At 42.1% G+C, this 23,130-nt stretch overlaps 1 protein-coding gene across 37 annotated transcripts in view; it reads right to left on the bottom strand.

Moving 5' to 3' along the window:
- Positions 1-23,130, bottom strand: part of KCNMA1 (potassium calcium-activated channel subfamily M alpha 1) — a 769,155-nt gene that overhangs the window by 148,181 nt on the left and 597,844 nt on the right. For 21 of the 37 annotated variants that reach the window (XM_037803850.1, XM_037803849.1, XM_037803846.1 and 18 more), the window contains exons 15-17: positions 20,887-20,996; positions 7,314-7,382; positions 4,991-5,002 (exon numbers count right to left, since the gene is read on the bottom strand). In XM_037803850.1, the coding sequence (XP_037659778.1) occupies positions 4,991-5,002; positions 7,314-7,382; positions 20,887-20,996 (191 nt within the window). The remainder of the gene's footprint in view (positions 1-4,990; positions 5,003-7,313; positions 7,383-20,886; positions 20,997-23,130) is intronic. The other 16 variants (XM_037803851.1, XM_037803852.1, XM_037803827.1 and 13 more) reach the window with 1 other exon arrangement.

The following is a 23,130-nucleotide window of genomic DNA, read 5'->3' on the forward strand; positions in this document are numbered from 1 at the left end:
TTACTTTTATTATTTGTTACTGTTAAAAAAAAACCAACATATTTCATTTTAAATGGAATTGTCAGAGATTTCCTTTAGCCGACCTCATGGAATGGAATGCAGGCTTCTTATCAAAAACCCTGCCCATCATGAGATGAAGTTACAGGGTGAAGAACTGTACGTTCCAGAATCATGTATAGGGACACACGTGAAGAATTCTGTGTACTTTTGTAGCCCAAAGGATTACACTCTTCAAGTTAGAAAAGTCTACATTTTTTGATAAGCATTCATCTAAGAGTGTGTAAGAAAGGCTTCTGAGTAGGGAAAAAAATTCTATGATGATTTGAACAATGGAATTCAACAGGGAAATTTGACATCCATCAACATCATGGTGACATATATGTGCAAAACAAGCCTATCATGGAGCTCTCTTTCCTCTTTTCATATTGTATGCTTCATTAATTTATCCTCCAATGATCGAGCCCACTGTGTCATTGTGGGAGATATGGTGATAGCGAGGTTCCTATCAATGAAAAGTTTCTTTTCATTTCCTGTCTTCTTTAACAAGAATTTGCCTAACAGTGAAAATTTGGGATCGGCCTTCTAGAGACTGCAGGATGTGATCTTAGAGCCTTCAAGCTTGCTGCAATCAAGTCAGTGTGGTGGAGGGAAAAGATTTTAGGCACTGGTGTCAGGTGTATTTGTGGTCAAATCTCAGGTTGACCGCCGATACTGGTGAAGCAAGTGGGCCTCACAAGTCAGTGCAGCTAAGCCTTGCTCTTCATCTGTAACATGGAGTGAATCATCACTGCCTTAGAGTGTTGCTAAGAAAATTGAAGTGCGTCTATGCGCTGAGCAACTGGCACAGAGGAGGTCCTTAATATATGGCAGCTATTAATTATAGTAAGTCAGGTGATTATAAAAACTAGACAAGTATCACAGCCCCATTTTGCCCTTGGCACTGATAAGCGACCCAGGAGGTCACCTATTGGCATGGAAAGATCTTTTAACTGACTGCAGTCTCAGAAACATTTTCTCCCTGCAAAATATCTGGAGATGGGCTACTCTTGACTGACCTTTGGCTGCACAGTAGATTGTCTCCCTGTTCCTTGAGCTGACTGTGTAGGGCACTGTGAGCATCTCCGATGATGTAACTGTGTGATTCTAGGATGCCCTCTTGCTCCCTTTGGATAGAGGGAGAGGGTTTAAATCAGCTCTATGTGAGGTTTAAGGCAGCACCATTTGCAGAAATCCAGATAAGGCTAAGGAAGCCCTTTGTATGGGAATCCAAAGAATGAGCCCAGCTCTTGAGAATGACAAGAGAAAGAAATCTAGATATATAAAGATGCCCATTGCTCTGGATTCAGCTCCTATATTTAAAGAAGCATATGCCCCTGATTCCAGAGGACAATAACATATAATATTCCCTGTGTAAGGGTACAAAGTCTCAAAGACACTTTGAGGAAGTAATTACTGTTTTTTTTCATATTTTAGACATTAAGTCTTCTACCCACAGTCCCAATCTAGAAAGTTTAAATAAAGCGTTAAGCTTCCTCTTCTTAAAAACACAAAGATGATAAAGTTCCAAGTCAGAAGTAACTGTTTATTTCTGCAAAATGCCTACTGCCTTTAGAATTTGTTATTGACCTCCTAATGTGATTATGTAAATCCTTCCAGAGATCTTTGATCTCTTTACACGAATATCCAATGTTAAGTTTGTTTGGTTCTTACGACTGCCAAAAGTCTCTCTTCCCATGAACCACTTTAAATCAGTTCTCTGGCTCCTACTTTGTCTAATTCACTAGCATATCAGAGATAAACTTCAAGATGTGCCATGTGAAGTATCAAGAAAATTGCTCAGAAAAAAGCCCATCTATCAGTTAGCAGAATTCCAATAGGGACATTTTCTTGGCAGCGATGGACTTTCCCTCATTTCAAGAAACATATACATTATCCTCTTTCTTCCGTGACCTTCCTAATTTCAACTGAAAACATTCAGTGACAGCTGGAGGCACAGGGCAGGTGGGAACCCTTCCCCAAGGACACTTGCTCTCTCTTTTTCTTTTGCTCTCAGCCTGTTATTGTATCTAGATTTATTATTTAGCTCTTCATCCACTATATGGAGCTAATACATATTTTCCATAGGGAACCCATAGTTGAGTAGAGGGGTAAAAAAATATATCATGTTTCATTTTCCTTTGAATTTCTCATAGTAGCAGGCTGAGCACCCTGCATGCAATAGGCAGTTTTCAACTATTTGTTAAATTAATGAAAAACATAAGTCCTTGGTTTCCATTCCAAAAGTTCTCCTTCTCCTCTCTCATAAGGAAAAAATGTAGTCACAGCTGTTCTTTCAAAGACCGAACTGCAATTCTCATCAGCCTATCATACAAGACACAGCACCTCGTCTGGTGAGTTGGCAAAACAGCAACAAAAAACTGACAACCTCCCAGAGGCATTAAGCATAAATATGTAAATATATAAATATATTAAAAGCTAGCTGCTTGGGAAGCTGGAGCAATTGATTCCAATATTGAAAACAGTACTCACTGGGGACTGAATATGCATTCCTACACATGAAACATGATCACAAGGAACTAGCTAGCAGGGGTGAGTCCAACAGGGAAACATTTCCCATCAGGTTCCAACACCAGCTCTCAAGTGGCATCGTATTTTGCTTTGTATCTCTTCCTGAACTCAGGTCAGGTTGGAGGATTGGGGTGTGATGGAGGGAAAATGATTTGTCCCTTCTCTCTACCACTTGTGCATAATGACTACGAAACATCCAGCGATTCCTTCCTCAATCATCATAGACTTTATGTATTTGCTGTTTGGGGAGGCAACCAATGATTGGTAATTCAATTGAAACATATTTTTTAAGGGAAACTTTTTCTCATTACAGATTTATATGATAGGTGTGTATCTCTCTCCTCCCTCCGCCAGTTTTGGTAGGTGTAATGTACCATTCCCCAGGCAATTAAAAAAAAATCACCACTCACATGATAATATAGTTTGCAGTTGATAACGTGATAATTACATTTGCATCTTACACGCTAATGGGACTTCATTAACTAGAGCAAGCAAATAAGAACCAGCTAGGACTATGGTTTATGCTGTGTCCAGATGAATCAGGACACTGTGAAGTGGCCTCTTTGATCACAGAAGGTCATACACAATTTCTATCAACAGGGACTTTGAACCAATTGTGTCCCCTCTCAGGGAACACAACTGCACTGTAGTTTATGGATTGTGTTAGGACAGAACCCAGAGAAACCCCAAATCTTATCACCTTTCTGGAACTTTCCATTCTTTCTGGGCTTTATATTTCCTGCTGCTGGAGTCCCACACAGCTAGACATGGACATTTACTTATAGGATATATGTAGGAGACATAGTTACGTAATCCATGCATCAGTACTGAAGCCCAGTTCACTTACACGGAGACAGTATAGTAAAGATTGCTCCCAGTTTGTCAGACTCAAACAACAGCTACTGGACCATATTGGCAAGGACTTGTTTATCCTGAATCCATCTCAATAATTTTAGAAGTGGCATTTTGGAATATATTTGCACATAAGGAAAATGCTGGTCATGTGGGGCTCATGGAGAAAGAGTTGATCTAGAAAGAGGAATGCTGGATATTCTGGGAGCAAGCCATGTCACTTTCTGCTACACTTTAGGACAAGACATGCCTGCATCACAACATGCCTTCACCACAAGATAAAAGGACTCAAAGGCCAAAAGCCAACAGCAGAGGTGCAACCACTGTGGACCTTTGAAGATACAAAGTGTTGCAGTAACTTCTTGCAGTTGGATCATATCAATAATACCAAACTGACAGGAAGCCACCTCTATTTTCACACATCTACTCAAAAAATCACAGAGGAATCTGACTTTGGAAAGAGTTCTGGACAAATCCGCACATGGGCACGGACGCACGGACACACACACACACACACACACACAATTACAAACACAAACACATGACATGGAGAAGATCAACTCTTGCGAAGATGAACGAGTAAGCATCTCAATAGTATGTTTTCAACAATACTGTCTTAGAGAACACATTATTGAAAAACTATGCTGAAACTATTAACCCCCAAAGATTCCTTTAAAATGCCATTGATGAGGATTTAGTCATGCTTCATGCAACACAAAACAGCAGCAAAACAGGTGAAGTCACATGGTGAAAGTTGAGATACTTCACATTAAGAAGTATGCCCAGACACACTAAGAAAGAAAAAGCCATGAGTTCATCTCAATACACAGTACTCATTCAGTCAATCAAATGCGATAATCTGATAATTTAATAGCAGTGTTCTAAGTTTCTATTGAGTACTGCTCAGGTAATAGAGTAGTCAAAATGTCATCATCAAAATTAAGTATATACATATATTTAAAAATGTTAGCCTAAGGGCTTGGTCTCTGTTTTGTGGATAAAAGGACATGAATTCTGCTCTATAAACTGAAAGCTGGACACGGGGAGGAGATCACCGGGAATGTGGATGTGGGATGCGGATGAGATGGCACCACAGAGTTTGGTGAACACCAAGGACACATCAGGACAATACAGAAACAGACACAGGGCTGGAGAGAAATGTCCTCCTTTTCAGCTCTAATAGTATTTCTTCCCATCATTGGTGCCATGACTGAAAACAGGATTGTGTCTTTTCTTATTTTAGGTTTCCTGCAAAGAAGTTAGTGCGTCATCCCAAAGAATCAACAAATCAAACAAGAACAGCAATATACTACTTTCAATGTTTATGTCCTCTAGTTGGAGAGAGGTTTATATATAAATATACATATACAAAAGATACATATATATATGTATTTATATATACACTAGACAAGGAAATGATATTTTATATATATATTGAGTGTGTATATATATATATATATTCAAAGAAGTAGGAGTTATCTTCCTGAATTCTTGGCAAATGGTTAGTCCTGTGGTTGGGAATGAAGACTGAGGGTGGAAGTTGGAAGGAAAGTTAACGAAGAGAGCATACCGCTTTCGGCTTCTGCAGAACGACAAGAAAAGAATTTAAAATCAAACAATTTAATAATCAATTGACTGACACCCTAAGGAAAGAATAAAACCTTTGTTTCAAATTATTTGAAGGATGTATGTGAAAACAAGGTTTTTCAGAAAAGCATGAAAACAGTAATATGGCATGAAACTAACAACAAAGGCGGTAGTTAAACACAGGCTGAAGGCAAGGGAGTGAAAAGGAGCAGCAGAGTTCTCTAAATTTAAACACCCAGTCACTTAGAAAACGTGAGAGGAAGAGACATGGGAACATTTTAAAGAAAAATTAAAATTATCATCTCAGGAAGGATAAAAAATTGGATTATTTTAACACAGGTATTGCGTTTGGTAAGTCCTTGTGTTTTCTCAAAGCCATGATCCACATTCCCTCAAACACGCCTTTTTCCACAAGAACCAATGTGCTTCCACAATGAGACCAAGCCACATTTGAGGATTAAAGCCGGCAATCGCACCCAGAAAGCCAAAACAAGGCCAAGTGTGGTCTATTTTTTTTTTTAACATTTTCCTGAAAAAAATAAAAAAATAAAAATTCTATCTATAAATACGGCTTTGTTGACAACATCTCAGATTTACAAATCAATCAGAGGGTCCGTCAAAGAAAAGATTTTGTCTTCAGGGAAGGCCGAGTTATTTTTCTTAGAAAGATGACAGCAGGTACACACTGAATCATCACCACCCTCACATTCCCCCAGCCTTGTGACCAAAAGGTGGCAGGTGGGAGATGACAGGTCAAGGCTCAGTGTGCAGTCTCCTGCCATGAAATTATTCCGGAATGGTTGGAAAACACCATCCGGCATCAGCATCACACACATCATGACACTTTTTTGAAAGATGCACAAAAGTGATAGAGAGAACATCGAGTTACACAAAGATTTAGTGACTTGGCAACATGAAGAATATCATTTGCAAAAACCCAGGACACATATTTCTTCCTCCACAGGTGAGTATTGGCAAAAACATAGACAAACACTAATCCCAGCAAATTCCAGTTTATCTGTTGAACGGGAAATAGCCAGGACCCACAGTTTTCTGCAGATAATACTCTTCACTTTGCCAACACAGAAAAGATAAATGCATCTCTATCTGCATATTTAGTAATGCTACGGCCATGTCCTATGTGCAGTCACCAAATCTACCAATGTTTTTCTTTTGGTTGATTTGGATTTTCAAAGTAGATCAGATTGATGTTGGAGCAATCTGATCTGGTGGTTACAGGTCACAGAAAACAATGGATCGACTTGCTTACAATCCAGTGTTTTTTGTGGGGTTGTTTTTTTTTTTTTTTTGGTCTGAGAGACATAGACTGTACATTTGGGAATCTGGCTTTATTGGATCATTCATCGGGATGATGAGAACTCCTTAAATAATGATAGCAGGAACCCAAGCAATTGTGGGACCAGAGAAACTTCCAGCCTTACCCTGCACTCTGCTCAGGGTACAGGACAGTCCTAAAGACATATGTTAGAGGCTCTCTGCACTCTACACCCAGGGTATCTGCAGGAAGGCTTATTTACACAACTAGGAACTATGGGTGTCATTTCAGATGACAAAGGCCCAGGCATCTCTCAATGAGCTCTCTTGCTTCCAACACTACTAGTAAGAATAAGGGAACAATAATCATCTCCATTTTATCTGTAATGCCTACAATGCCCCATCAGCAGACTACCTTATTAATGTGAATGTCCTCTCTTCCTGTGTGAACTCATATATTGACTGGGGTGTTATCTATTTCAGCCAGACCCAGTACCTCCTCGGTCTGATTTACATGTAATTAAGTACAAAATAAATAAATAGAGCTCCTGCCTTTGAGCCTCACTCTCCTGGATAATTTACACGAAGCTGATCTTCTGCCACCTGGATTTAGGTTGCACCCGGAAAAGCACATATGGTACACAAAAGGCTGCTGGTATTTTGGTTATCAAAAGATCTTCTATCTCCCATCACGGCTCTGCCCTAAACCTGCTGCAGACGGATGCCAGAGTCCACCTGCGCTTGACTCACAGCAGTAAAAAAGGGTCCTAGGACAGGGTTGGTCCATGGTTTTATGCTTAGAGGGTAAAAAGTGCAAGTGGGCATGATCGGGTGGAGATTTGGATGCTCATCCCTCGCTCCCTCAAAATAAACACTCTTGGGATGCAAGGCTGGTGTCCAGTTGCACACACCTTGAAAAGTGCTCTAACCAAATAAACAACGCTTAAGAAAGAAGAAGTGAACGAAATGCTTCCAGAATGCACTCTCGCCAGCCAAAATATCAGCCGGCAGCTGGGTTGCAGCAAACTTACCGGCTCTCTCGGTTGGCAGACTTGTACTCGATGGCTATCATTAGGAGCTTGAGCTTCACAAAACACAGCCTGCAATGAGATGGAGAAACCTCCCAGTCAGTGCTTCGGAATGACCAGAACCACATAACAAACACTCTTACGACCTTCCATTGCCTAATGCAGTCATTATCTGAGGGGGCCCTCATTCCGCAGCCACCATGCCAAAGGGTGATTTCTTGTAAGCGATGAGGCGCTGAGCATTCAAAGCACAAATTGCACTCAGGTCTGGATGTCTAGACAGACCCCAAGCAGGGATTTGCACCTGGGGATTTATTCTGGGCCAGATTCATTAGTTCCCTTGGTTGGATAGTAAAATGTTAACTGCACAGGGAGGGAGATATTTGGAGCAGCTGGACCAGTTATTTGGATTCCATCTCGGTGTTTTGTACAAACAGCTCAAATTGTTGTTCCGAGCAGACCCCTGTGCGCTCAGAATGACGGTAATAACACTTAGTGTCTACGTAAGTGCCCAGCACACAAGTAGAGCAGTCGCTCCTGGTGCTGCTGAAGCTGCCTCCCCCACGGGCTGGGGCTCTTGACCATTGCAACAGCCAAGAATGCTTCAAGGCTGGCTGGTTTGTGCCTTTGCACATGGATGGCTCCCACCTGGAAGGTTTCTCTCCTTTCTACCCAACTTCCCAGGTCCATGTCTAATCTATGCCTTCTGTGTGGGTCTTCCCCAGTTGCTACAATGGCCATCTGATGTTCTATTCTCAGAACTCCTTCAGCACCCTACCCAGAGCCACATAATTTACCCCTTAGTCAAACTCATATTGGCTGTGGTTGCTCCCTACTGTCTCATGCATCTGAATTGTGTCTCCTCCACCTGAGTAACTTTTATAAGGGGTTTGGACTTCTTTGGATTTCCCGTAGTGCTGATCATAGAACTACTGATAAAGAGAAGTTCAATAAGCAAATGACTTCCACTTACAGATTTCAATTCTAAGAAAATAATAAGAGCTGCAGCAAAAGATGTAAGCACAAAGATGTTTAGGGTTGTGTTATGTATATGAGTAAAAAAACTGAAAGCGATCTGAATTTCTGATAATAGGGCCATGGCTAAATAAAATACAGTGTGATGCAGCATTCGGAGTCACCACTCTTTGAATACTATTTCAAGATATAAGATCAACAAATATTATGTAAAAAGATACAAAAATATAAACATGATATATTTCGGTGTGAGTATTTACATGTCCATATAGATAGCTAACAAAAACAAACAAAACATATACATAAATATTCTATATTACAAGTTTCTACAATGAGAGTTACCACTTATGTTTTAAGGCTGATACAGATTGGACCACAGACACAGGTTCAAGCCCCAACTCCCAGTCTTGTGGATGTGCCATTAGTAAGTAGGATCTTTGAAGATGGTATTCGTTAAGGTGAGGCCAACCTGAATGAAGGTGGGCCTTAATCCAACATGGATAGAATCTTTATGAGAAGAGGAAATTAGACACGAGAGTAGAAGATTGAGGCAGATGCCCACGTGCTGGAGGCAGAGATTGAGTTCTGGATTGCTACAGACTTCGGAGAAAGCATGGTCCTGCCAAAACCTTGATTTTGGACTTCTAGCCTCCAAGACCGTGGGACAATAAATTCCTACTGTTTTGGCCAACGTGACTTTGGTATTTCTTATAGCAATGCCAGTGTACTAAAACAAGCTCTTTTTAGATAATAAAACATTGGTTGACTGATGGATTGAGAAATGAGCTGATGGCTATTTAGCTCAGGCATTATAAAGGGGAGTAGACACTGGGTTACAGGTTGGGGCCTTTCTTGTTCAAGTCATTTAATCCTTGCGATATCCCTAAGAGGCAGATATCATTCCAGCTACTCAGACTTCTTTTGCTATCTCTATTTCATAAGTGCTGAGATAAAAGCTCAGAAAGCCCATAATGTCAACTAATATGTGGCAATTTATACAACATCTTTGCCCTTTGTGAAGCCTATCTTTATTGGGAGAGACGAGCAATAAGCAAATTTACATTTGAAAAAATAACACATCTCCAGATGACAACAAGTCCTACGTGAAAATCAAACAATCTAAGAGGATAAAAAGTGACCGGGAAGGGGTGAGTCAGCTGAGAAGGTCCAGGAGGGCCTTCTGGAGGAACCAACGCTAGAGCGGAGAGCAATGATGAGCACTGAGTAACACTGGCAATGACAAGATCTGGAGAAAGAGCTTTCTACAAAGTAGAACCAACAAGTGCAAAGGTCCTGAGGCAGGAATGAGCTGGGGTGTTTGAGGACCAGCAATAAAGCCAAAGCAGCTGAGCTTAGAGGACAAAGTCAAGAGTTATAGTGAGTAAGTGAGGAAGCTATGGGGGTGTGAGATCATGTCAAGCCTTGCTGGCCATGGAAGGAGCCTGCAGCTTATTCTAAGCGGAATAGGAAGCTTTTGGTTGGTTTTAAATAGAGCAGTGGCATAATCATAAATGCTAGATATGGGGATGTGCACTTTCAGAAAAGGTGCTGGTGAAGACCTCATGCTCTCCAGTGGGAATGAGGCCAACTGCTCATTCCCACATGTGGGGTCTTGGTCCCTCGGCATTGCCTTCAACAGACAGATTTCAAAGGGACCCCTTCAATCCAGGCATATATGGGCTCTCCCGGTGATTTGCAGGTTCTCTGATTCCTGCCAGCAGATTCTAATGACCTGGGCTTTGTGCTGATTAGGCAGCTTGCTGAAACACCAACCCACATATCCAACTACAGCTTGTGGGAAAAATGCCCTTCTTAATTTATGACCCATGGAGCACCGCTAACATGCACCCTTTATGGGGCTGTTACTTCTGGTGCTTGAATTGTTTAAAAATGTATCAAAGTCAGGTAGCTTATGCAATGTTTATTGAACCAAATTACCAAATTAAGTAACCGCTTGCTAATGTAAGTAGTAGCTAAATGCCAAAAGATCAAGGAGAAGGCTGGTCTTAACTTAGCAGGGCTCTCGGAAAGGCTAATGTGCCGACATCCTAGAATAAGCAACAGCCACGCCAATCTGGGACTCAGGTGGTTCACACGATCAAGCATCTTAATTGCTCTAATGGTCCTTACCGTTCTGGTGGGAAGGGAAGAAATGGTTGACAGAGCGATGGTGAATTATGCCTTCCTGGCTATTATGATACCATTTGCCAACTAGATGTAAAAAGAAAAGCGCTTCCGAATGCGGGAAACTGAATAAAATTTAGGAGCCTTGTGCATGTCCCTTAACCTCTCTGGGCCTCAGTTTCCTGGGTAGGGAGTAGGTCAGCAGATCTGTGTCTTCTTCCAGCTTTAAATTCATAACTTCTTAACTTTTCAAATCCAGACCTGCCTACGTGGTTTCTCACAGCCTTATAGAAGCTTCTTCTTGAGAAGTCACTTGACTCAAAACAAGCCTTTGCTCACTAGGCAAAGGATAGGAGAGGAGGCGAACAAAGTAATGTAAATAGAGTGAGTGTAGGCGAATGCTGTCACAACCACAGATTTTGGACTTAGGCCCTTCAGGACTGGTTGGTCCTGCCCTTCTTATACAGATGACAAATTGAGGCTCAAGGAGGGGAAAGTGATTTGCTCAAGATCAAACAGCTTTTACACAGACAAGCCAAAAGTGGAAATCTGCCCTTCCAGATCTAGTGCGGTACAAGGATGCTTTTCATAAGAGCAGAGGAAATGAAGTGGTGGCCACAATCTTGACATGCAGATGTTTTGTTTGGCTGGTAGAGTGTTTTAAAAACGGAATTAGATGCCAACAGGAGATTTCATATGAAACTGACTTTCCTTGAAAAATAAGATATGGTCATGCTGGACCTATTTTCTCATATGGTTATAAGGGATTGAAGCTACAAAGTACTTACCTCCTCTAGATGGGACATGTGCTTTCCAGTTTGCCACAGTCCCCACCACTCCCTATTGTCTCAAACCTCCTCACTCTTCACTCTTTGTTGCTAACTGCCTGCTGCCTACAGACATCTAAGTTTTTTAATCTCTGCTCTAACAGGAATCCTCTGGATTTTGGAAAAAATCAAATATCATGTAATAAACCACAATTTATACTGCAAGCAGAACTATGATTGCCCCTGTGAGAGTTCAAATCACACTTTTTTGTTAGACCCTGCCAGAGAGTGTTGGCCAGTATCAGAATCTTGGGCTTAAGGCTGCAGCAGAGGTGCAGCCTCTGATGAGAGTCCGGTAGAAACAAGCAGACCGCAGAGAGTAAACAGAGTATGGGCATCAATTGTCCATTTGTCTCTCTTCCTTCTAGGTTGAGGTTCTCCAGTTGAAGGAAGCACGCTTTTTACCCTTTGGCATTTTGCAAAGTGCAAATGATAAGTGCTTCATAAAGTCTGATTAGATACATTCATAAATAAATAGAGAGCAGAATCTCATGAGTTGTTAGAAGAATGGACTAGAGATAAAGTGGTAAACTAGGAAAGCCTAGGCAAAAAAGGCTTAGAAGGGCATATAGAATCATGAAACAAGATGCATCTAAACTTGTCTTGTTTGTCAGAAGCAGAGAGATTAGAAAAGTCAGATGAAGAAGGAAAAAGTACAGTAGGACCTCATTTTACTTGGACTCAACACACATGAATTCAAGTATACTGGGTTGACAACTGAAAAAAAATAAAGGCAGAGAGAGAATTAAGGTTTTAAAAAATTATTTCTATGATTAATTTTGTTTACTTATTGTTACTTGAGTGTTTGCCTTATTTATTTAAAAAAAAAGTGTGCTAAGTATGTCAGTATAAGAAATACTTATTAAATAATGGGATTTGCTATTATGAGCACCCTATATGGAGCCAGGGATGGCAGCGGCAGAGGGGTGGAGTGCACCGAGGACGGGGGTGAGACAGAAGCTGACCCAGCCAGCGTCTCTAGGCAACACCACGCCCAGCTTGCTGTCAGTCACCTTCCCGGCCTCCCATTGGCCGCCGCCAATTTTTTTTTTTCCTGGGATGGAGGGGCACTATGCAGAGAGACCTCGGGGTGGTGTAGGCTGCTGGTGCCCTCCAGAGAGAGTCAAAATTTTTAAAAATTACTTCTATGATTAACGTTGTTTACTTATTGTTACTAGGGTGTGTTTTTGCCTTATTTATTTAAAAATGCATGATGTGTGACAGGTATATTTATATAAGAAACACTTATTCAATAATAGGGTTCGCTATTATGTGTGATTTTCAACTTAAGCAAAGGGTCTTGGAATCTATTGGTGGCAAAAAATGAGGTCCTACTGGGAATCTAATTTTTGCCTTCGATCCACTCTACCAAGGTGCAAACCCAATTGTAAGATACAGACAGCAATTTATCCTTGTGACTTTATATAAATTCTGTTACAAGGGATTCACTCCCAAGAATACATTCCCAAACTACACAGAATTGATATTCTGGTGTTAAATGTTTACTTACATCGTTCAATACCACTGGTTTTTGAAAAGCAAAATGGGCTTTACAACATCCAGTCTTATAGTCATTCTCCTGGCTTTACTTAGGCTACTGTGTTTCAATGTATGCAAGACTAGGGTAGGATTAGAAAGCAGGGTAAGGGGTGGTACTTTCTTAAAAAGAAGTAATGAAGCCTTCCAAATGTGATAAACAGGATAAAATCAGCCATAACTGAGCAAGCATTTAATTCTTCGTTTCTAAAATAAAATGTCCCAATATGTCCAATGCAGGAAGTTGTGGCTGGTTGCAAAAATAATTACAGGAGAACAGAAACCACTTCCTTTTTTGAGAAAAATGCCACTTGTCACAAAAAGCTCTTAAACCAGCAATCTGCAATAAAACTGTTGTAATAACAAGTTAGATTGCTTTCTTGATAATTAAGTAGAGGTCTACCAAATTTGATGACATTATACAAAGCCCCCCCCTTTTTTTTTTACTGCCATCATCTGTTAACTACAGTAGTTTCAGCCCAGATGTTCCTGTACAAAGGCTCTCAAGAATTCGAGTCCAACTGTTTCTACCTACCCAGAGGGAAATAAATTATTCTTGCCATTAAATCACTTCCCTTGACTAAAAAGATCACTTGCTGGTGTGAATTAAGCACAGAAACCTGTCGTGGAATTGCACCTTTGAATGTGCTCAGGAAGAGTATGCAAGGATGCAGTTTGGAGCTGCTAACAACAACCAATTCCCAAGGGCAGATGAGGACAGAGCAGGCAGCCCCTATCATGCCCTCCAAACCCAACTGACCTTGAACCTCCAGCCCTCCTTCAGTCGTCCGAGGGACCGGGAATGTCAGGCCAACACATGTAATCACATATATAATATATCTTTAGGATCAAGGGGCTAGAATGGAATCGATTCACCTTCTGGAGTTTTGATTTAAAATAATAGGTCCTCGAAATGGAAACATCTAGTTAAAGAAAATTTGAAACAGTGGGATTTGTAAGACTCAGCGCCAAAAACACGGAAGTGATTTAAAATGTGCACTAAGAGGCTGTTAATACTTCGTCTACCAATAGCTTCGATAAGGAGAGGGGTGGGAAGGCTTTAGAACATCCCTCACCCCTAAACATGCACACGCACACATACACACGCACAATATCTCCACTAGCACCCCCAAGATACCCGAATTTAAAAATAATCACATTCTTTGATGTGGACAATTAACATTTGCCTAACGTATGAATTAATGCCTCTTTAGAAAGTATTGCTGTTACTACTAATCGGAAATGTAAAATGTGAATAAAACCTGTGTGTTAGCTATGTGTACCCAGCACCAAGTCCAGCCCCTGGCTTCCAGCCTGTTTCCAACTGGACTGCCACACTGACTCCTCAAATACAGAATTTGGGACCTGCCACTGTGAGTTCGTGGTCACCAGTTTATTCAACAGCAAGGAGAGGGATTATTGGCCACCTTCGGGCTCCCTTTCTTAGAAATCATCATAAATATTTTATGCCCACCTGTGTTCCTATATGCCTAGTCTTAAGTACAATGCTCCCCAAATAATGTGATCAATTGGACCAGTCCTTTGAGGGGGAGATATCTTTTAAAGATGAGATTTGAGCCTCTCCATAAATTCTCATAAAGCACTCATTTCTACAGCCAGGCTAAAGAAACCTATCCTCTAACAATCAGATCTGTCTTGTTTCTTTCTGCTGTATATTCAAATTCAGATATATTTCTCTAAAAACTACGAATTTCACAGAACTCAAGTTAAAATAGCCATAGTTTAGACTAAAGGCCCGGCTTTTTCTGGACAGTCTGAAATTCCCTCAAGCAGCTTCATTTCAACCATCCCTCCATGTGAAACCACACAAGATGAGAGGAGGGTTTTCAGAATTATATCATAAGGGCCCTGGATGCAGGTGGCAAGGAGATATAGAATTCGCCCTGCACTGTCTTAAACCAGCCCAGAAGCACCCACACTCCCATCTGCGCTGGGCTCAGTCGCTGTCCGCCCAGGCAGATCCAAGCTGATTGGAGTTACCCTCGTTCTCAGGCCTTAACTGCTCCACATCAAATCTGAATTTTAACTGCTCCATCAGCTGCCGAGGGATGGAGAGAGGCATGGTATTTTAAATACATCTTTTGTCCTCCTCCCTTCTGAGCTGTAAAACCTGATACAATTAAGCTTTTATGTTTCGCAAGTGATGAATGACTAATACCCTGAGATTCAGAACCTGGAACACGGTGTTCTCGCAGCAGCCCGACGGCTGAACTTGTGGTTTCCTCCTACCTGCCCTTCTGGCCTCTGGCCTCTGCCCCCACTTTCTCACCTGGATGCAGGAGAGTGCATCTTCACATCTGCTACTTCTCATGATAGAGACACTATCCCTGATTACACCTTAAAACATAATGTGTTCAAATAAACCTGTTTTGTCTCTCTCTCCCATGTAAAGGGGGAACAAATTTATCCTTGTCAGAAAAATCTCATAGAGACTTACGTGATTTCCTTCCACTTACAACAGACTCTTCCCTCTTTGCCCCCATCCGAATTCAAGCCTCCTTGCAAGGCACAGCTCAAGTGCTATTACACTCCAGGGAGCCTCCCCTGGTCAACCCCAGCCTAGACAGTGGACTCCCCCTAATGGTCCCCATCCGTCCTCCAGGCGTGTGCATTTGTCAAGTACTGACCAGTGGGCACTCATTTCTCCCTGAGAATGGGGATCATTTCCCTCTGCCAGACTGCAAGCTCTCTAAGGGCAGCCACCACAGGGAACAGAAGCTTTTACTTGGCTTTTCTAAGTACCGCTAGTCACCTTTACAGGTTTCTCCAGAAGTTGTACAACGATGTCTGGCTCAACAGCACAAGTCCCAAAGTTCACTAAGTATCTGGTCAACTGATGAACTAAAGAGTAAGGGTGAACGTAACTTGGAAATATTACAAAGTATTTTCTTGCTTCCTCGGTGTTTGCACTACATTCCGTGCTGTAGGATAGAGCGATAGCGGAAGGAGAGGTAGAGAGAGGGAAAATGGGCATTAACTAGTACTGAGAGAGAAGTAAAACTGTTACTCTTTTAAAGATAAAGAAACTGACGGTAAGCACCAGGTTTAAGGTCAGGTGGCTGGTAATGGTCAAAGGCAGGAAATACACCGAAATCAAGTACCTAAAATCAGATACCTGGTACATGGCCCATCTGGAAGTCTGACTGCAGGCCTTTGTGACTTCACAGCTCACACACCACACATCACACAGCATCCTATTGTGGGGACTGCTCAAAAATAGGACCCCTTAACGGCAAGCATGGCCTCGTAGCCTGTCCTTATTCCCCACAGGCTTGGCCCTCGCCATCAGCACCATGAGGAAGGAGGAAGTGGGAGGGAAAGTGAGGCAGAAGGTTCTCCAGTGTTCAGATAACACTGGGTGGCAGTCTCTACTTCAGATCCCAAAGCTCCTTTGCCTTGATGTCACTGCCACACAGAGCTGGGAGCAAGCCAGCTACGCAAAACCACGGGGAGATCTCAGGAACTGCTGGCCCTTAAAAGGAGCAATTTATGGGCATTCTGGGGAAGGTAAAGAACATGCCATGTTCTTCAACAGAGCCGAGAGGTGTCTTTGAGGGTTGCATCCCGAACTGCCCTTGCTTCCTCTTTACTTCTTTGCAATTAGCAGTAATCAATCCTCCCCAGCCTGAAACTGCTCTTATAATACCAAGAGGAAACCTGACCAAGAGAATTAAAGGGCTTTAGCGTCCCTCCACACACATATTTTTTCCTGTGCCTATCTGGATTAGGTATTGGGTGCATGGGGCAGCCAGGGGTTTGCCTGGCAAGGCAGAGCGATAAACTCATTCCTGTGTCCCTGGAGATTGCCAAATGCCTCATGTGAGGAAGGAATGATGGGAAAAAAGCACAGACAATAGCCCAAATCATCACACTAGCTGCAGATGTTGAAGATTTGCCCCAACTGTGATCCTGCGATCGGACTAAAATCAGGAAGAAATGTTCCAATGAGCCCAAAGTGGGGAACAAGAGGAGAATATTCCAGAGAGTGGTGTGAGGGGTTCCCAGGTACCAAGCTCTGAATCAGGATCACTCAGCTTGCTTGTAAAAAAAAAAAAAAAAAAAAAAAAAAAAAAAAAAAAAATGCAGATTTTTGGAGCCTTATCCCATATATTAAAATCTCCAGAGATGCAGCCTAGACACCTCTCCATTTGGAATATTCCCTGGAGATCCTTTACCAGACAACCTTCATCTAGCAGCTACTCCAAGCCCCTCCCAGTAGACCAAGGGCCCAGCATTTGAATCCTAGTTCTCTAACTTGTCTGCTAGGTGGCCTTGGAAAGAGCCTCTGACTCCTCTGGGTCACAGCTCAGTTATAAAACAGGGATAATTATATAAGTACAAACTTCAAAGGACAGTTGGGAGGATTACATGAGATGAAAGATTTCGAAATCATTTTGTAGTTTGTCTACATTAGTTATTTTCTTTGGAATAACAAGCATAGCTGCATCTTGTCATCCATGCAGTACACACAACTAAGGCCGGAAAGGCCCAGGGTCGCAACTGCTGGGACTCTCACTTTGGAGAAGAGGCATTATCTCTCTAGCTTGAAATTTTTAAAAAGCCCTCCTCAGGGTGCCTTCTGCCCCTCCTGCCTCTCTTACTTTCCATTTACTGTTCTGGGGAAACAAACTCTCATTTCACCCATTTGTCCTACCCCTTATCTTCTTATAGAATGACATTCCCAATTTCTGAGAAAAGTCCAAGCTCTCCTATGTGGTGATCCCTCCCCTGCAAGGAAGCATATAGTCAGCCCAAGGGAAGAACAAATGTATTTCTTTTCATGCTTTAAAACATCATTGGCTGCATATTGTTTTAGTGCAGCACATAATTACGGAAACTGCTCTGGAAATCTGTATATTTTATCTGTGCTTTATTATACCCAGAATATTCCTCCAATTCTTTCTCCTCTACATGAACCAGTTTAAAATATATTTTGGCGTCTTTTATGTCATCTTGAAATTGAATAGCCAATTCTCACTGTAATGAAAATACTTATGCGCCAGCCTGGTGATGTACAACACTACACTCTAATTACGGCTGTGCTTTAATTAACCTGAATTGAAGAGTGTTATCATTAAACTGCTGGTAACTTTGAGTTATGGCTTTCCTTTAATTTAAAGTAGAAAACACAGATAATTAAGCCTCCAGATAATCAAATGGTTGAAGAGAGCTTCAATGTTTTGGGATGTTCCTAAATCTCATTAAACGTCCTTTCTTTATTGATTACTTCTACCTCTGCTATATCACTGTGTTAAATGAATAATAGCACTGAGTTGAGCACATTCTCACTCATATCAGAAGTTTTGTGTTTATTTTTTTTTTTTAATATTTTTCTTCTCTATTCCGGAAGCCAGGCTGAACAAATATTAAATTCTCTGACAACAAGGTGGGTCTCAGAGATTTTTCTCCTCCTTGGCACATGTTCTAAAACCAAGACTCTATCAATGGAAATAGTCACAGCAGCCACTCCTACCCAACACTTGTGCTGGCTCTGAAGGCCACTGAGGTTTCCCATCACTCAGTGGGTCAAGGTTGGTAAAACACACACCTACGGGGCCAAGCCTGGGATGGAAATATCCCCCTGGCCTGGCTTAAGATGACACAGAGGGGAAGGACCACACCAAGCCCCCTGCTACAGAGACGGAGAACACGTGACCCACCTGTCACAGCCATCATCCGGTTTTAGCCAATTAGCGCTCGGTAGAAACACAGTCCTATTTTGCCAAACCATATTTTCAAAAGAGCCCCAAATCTAGTTTCTTTAAATGTTAAACATCAATCTTTTGAAATATTGGCAACTATTTTTTTTTTATGAAATTAAACGCTGTGTAGGACATTACGAGAGCCAAATTTATCCTGTGGGTGTCCCAGTTCCAGCCTCTAGGGGGAGCAGTCCTAACCTTCCAGGTTGATAGGAATTGACTGGGCTCAGCAGAGTGAGGGCAGCAGTGCCAGAGCAGGGAGAGCCAGGGGCTTTCGAGGGACCACGCACGTTAGACATGAACACCTGTCAATCCAGGAAAACTCAGCAATCAAGGAAGGGGATCTTGCCCATCCCCTATTCATGCCCCAACCCTCCAGGCACTGGCAGTTCTGTGATGTGGGCCCAGAGTACCCCCACATTAAATGTATGAGGCTTCATTTGCCTTTTTACAGAACCAGCCTCTGTTATAAGTCCTGAATTCTCCTGGGCCAACTTTCCTAGGCAGGCCAAGCTCCATGGCATAGAAAATCCCCTGGGGCAGCCTCGGTGTTCCAGGACCCGATGTCTCTGAATGGTTAACTTCTGTGGCAGAAAGAGAAACAGCTCTCAAGGGAGCACATGGAAGTTACAATAGGGCATCCGTTCTCAGAAAATAACTCCTTCCGAATCAATTACCTATTCACTTTTCCAGCCCATTTAGCATTTAAACTTTCGCTTAGAGACAGGGCGAGAAATTGCAGTAAACAGTCAAACCATTTTGGATTGCTAAGGGCCTGCACCCAGGACTGACAGAGTGCATCTGCCGACTTCACTGACAGGAGTCTCCAGGTAAACAGGAAGCTACCAAGTGCTCCACCTCCTCTCTGCTGCCTTTGGAGCAGAAAACCATCCTGGGAGAGGAGCCAAGAGCCTGCAAGACTAACCCCTCCTTTACGATAAAGGGCACTTGGTTTTGTTCAGGCACCTCCTGACCTTCTGCACCCAAGGTGGGTGTTATGGATTGAATTTTTGTCCCTCCAGAAGATATACTGGAGTCCTACTGCCTAGTACCTCAGAATGAGAACTTACTTGGAAATAGGGCTGTCACTGATGGAATTAGGCAAGTTAAAATGAGGGCATACTGGAGAAGCGTGGACTCTGAATCCAACATGACTGGTGTCCTTTTAAGAGGAGGAAGTTTGAACCTGGACAGACAGACCGAGGGAAGAGCACCATTTGGAGACTGAGACAGAGAATGCCACTGCCAGAAACCAGAGAGGAGCATGGAATGGATCACATCCTGCAGATTTAAGAGGGAACCTGGCCCTGCTCACACCTTGGTTTTGGACTTCTGGCTCCCAGAACTGTGAGGAAATAAGACTACCTGGCTTTAAGCCACCCATTCGGTGATGCTTTGTTAGGGAAGCCCTGGGTAACTAAGACAGGTGGGAAGTTTGGTCTGTAAGCGGGGAGCACAAGGGACGGCTTTTCCTCCTTGGACCAATGGGTTCCCAGATCCCCCCATTTCTTCCCAGTTGCTTATCAGTGAGACTGAATTTATCACATCCCTTTCTAAGGTGTCAATGGGTCAGGCTTAATGGTTCACCATTCCCAGGAATTTGTGTTTTAATAGAGGAGACAGAGCCCCTGTTTGGCTTAGACCCAACATCTGAGATTCCAAGTGGGGAATCTGAGGAATCACCTTGCCTCATGATGGAAGTTTCCTGGGATCAGTAACACTTGGAGCTCCTGAAGTCACACCTCAGGGGAGAGCAGCCAGTCTACCTGGAGCACAGGCTGGGGCTGCCCCTTGTTCTGATCCACTCTGCTGAACCAACTTTGGGAGAAGGAAGCCTTATTATTCTCAGAGTTACTCACTGTCAGCATAACGTGGCAGTTTTCCACATCAGGACTAAATTTCTAAGGGCTTTTTCTAGGCCTCCATCTACACATTTGGTTCTGTATTTCCTAAGAAAATTGGGAAAGCACTTTGAAGGGCTTTATTGCAGTGGCTTCTCTGATGTCTCTTTATGATCCAACTTGATTGGAAAAGAGACAAAAAACGCCTTTCATCAAGAGGCTGGCAAGATGTGTTTTTGCCCTAGTAAAGTCAGAGAGACGAGGGCTCATGCCACCCTTCAGAAATGTGTCTGCATCACAAGAGCATAATTCAAGACACGAAGGATAACTGCAGATAAGAAGTTAGTACACATGAGAGATTCAAGCCTGAGCTTCTCAGGCCTGGAGGAAGACGTGGTGCTGGCTGAAATCCCCAAGGCAGGGGCCATGGAATACCCCACGTTCCTGTTCATGGTGCAGGGGACACACCAAGCAGAGGTGGGGCGTGTTCCTGCAAGGGGCACGCGCAATCTCGCCATGAGCCAAGGAGCACGTGGACACGGTCACTTACTCACAAACGGTAGGGAAGGACAGACCCACAAAGGCACTGGAGAGATATTCTGTGTACATTTCATTGGAGACTCCTTCCAAGTAGTACTTCTGCCAAGTGTCTTCCTCAATCTAAGGGAGAAAAGCACAGGAGGAGGGTTTAAAATACAACTTCAGGCTGCAAAAGGGAGACCTGAGTTCCATAAACAGGCGAACAAATGAATGCCCTGGTTAGGCGACGGCAAGCTTCTCTGGCAGCCAGGAACACAACCAGGTCACCCAGGTGGGGCTCTCCATGACCCCCAACTCAGGCTGGAGGCACACCCCCTCCAAAGCATCACTTCTTTTTAAAATTATTTTATTTTATTGTGGTAACGTAGATATATATTACAGATATTACACATATATAACATAAAATTTGCCATTTTAACTTCTTTTAAGTACACAATTCAGTGGCATTAATTACTTTTACAATGTTGTGCTACTATTACCACCACCCATTACCAAAACTTTCTCCTCACCCCTCAAAAGAAACCCTGAGTAGATTCTCATTCCTACTCCCCCCAGCCCCTGGTAACCTCTAATCTACTTTCCGTCTGGATGAATTCGTAGAGCATCACTATATTTTTTAACACATATGAATATCGAGGGTGTGGAAACATGGGCACTGACATACAGCACTGGTGACCAGGCACACAGATGCAACTCTTTTGGAGAGCAATTTTGCAACAGTTATCAAAATTTATAAACATATACCCTTTTACACAACAGCAATTCCATTTTAAGTATTCATAGCAAGGAAACAGACATGTATACAAAGACATACCTAAAACAACATCCTTTCTATTGATGAAAAACTGGAAATATCCTAAATGCTCACCACCAGCGGTACATTTATACACAGAACTCTCAGAAGCAGTTAAAAATTATCATGAAAATTTTTATCTGTTCACATAGCAGTTAGGTTAAAAGGCACATTACAAAATGGTGTGTATAGTTTGAGCCCCATTCTTTTAAAATACTATATAATTATCTGAATGTTTGTAAAGCCAGAGAAAAATCTGAAAAACTTTTATACTGAAACATTATCTCTGAGTGATAAAACGACTTTTTTGCTTTAGATTTCTATATTGTCTGAAGGCTCTTTTCAATGAATATGGATATATCATAAAGAAAAGATAAATCTAATTCTATTTTGGAAACAAAAGTAGATTTTTCTGACCCAACCATGAATATCACAAAAAGTGAAATGTGGTCTGAGAGAGGTCTTGCCCCAACGACCTTAGGACACTAGGAATTTCTGAAATAATTTCACATTGTAGTCAATCTTTAAGAATTATAAAGTGAATAACAAGAAGAATGCTGATCCCTTCGGGGAGCTTGGGGATCTTCGGGGCTCCCTGAAGACCAGCTGTGTGTCCTCTGGGGATCTGTAAGCTGCTGCTTCCCAGGCCTTGCTTCCAAGGGAGGCTGTTAAGTAAAGGAAAGACGAGAGGAAGCTTCCCAGCCAACCAGAAGTGGCTCTTTACAACCTCCTGTGCTGATCTCCTATTAAAAGGCATCTTTCCTGTGGCCCATCTGTCATTTAACGGGGGGAAAGGGGATGCTGGTATTGGAGGAGGATGGGGAGAGACTGGGAAAGGGTCACCCTCTACTTCGTGACACTCTAGAATATAAAAACGGGAATAATTTAGAAATAAACTGGATGCTCAGCGCCTCTATTCTATTTGTCTGCCTTTTGCTCAGCCTGAGTGATTCGAGTATGTGAGTTAACCTCATTAGAATGAGTTGCTTTTAACCTACTCCTGAACATTAGTTATTAGCTATGCACTGGTGGTTGGGTATGGACTATTTAACCACAAAATGGTCTTCCCCAGAGTGGGGTCTTTTAGGAAAAAAAAATCACTCAACCATTGCTATTCCTACACTGTATGATTCTAAAAATTAACTGCAATGTGTTTCATTGAGCATGAACTTTTTAATTTCCCAGAATCATAAGATTTCAACTTTTTTTCTAAATACAACATATTCTTGACTTCATAAGCAAAAGCCACTCATTCTAACTAAACTCTAAGAGAGTCTAGTCTCCATTAGTGATGAATTTGAGATACAGAATATTTTGGAACCAATATTATCATAATTTGTTTCATCAGTATATGTGATAGTTTGTGAACTACTGGCAGTTATAAAACCTAATGGTAGAGCTTCATGGGCAAATAGTATCCTCAGAATGGGAGACTTCAGCCTATTCTTTCAGATAGCATAA

The sequence above is a fragment of the Choloepus didactylus genome, chromosome 15, assembly GCF_015220235.1.
Source record: "Choloepus didactylus isolate mChoDid1 chromosome 15, mChoDid1.pri, whole genome shotgun sequence".
NCBI classification, from domain to species: domain Eukaryota; kingdom Metazoa; phylum Chordata; class Mammalia; order Pilosa; family Megalonychidae; genus Choloepus; species Choloepus didactylus.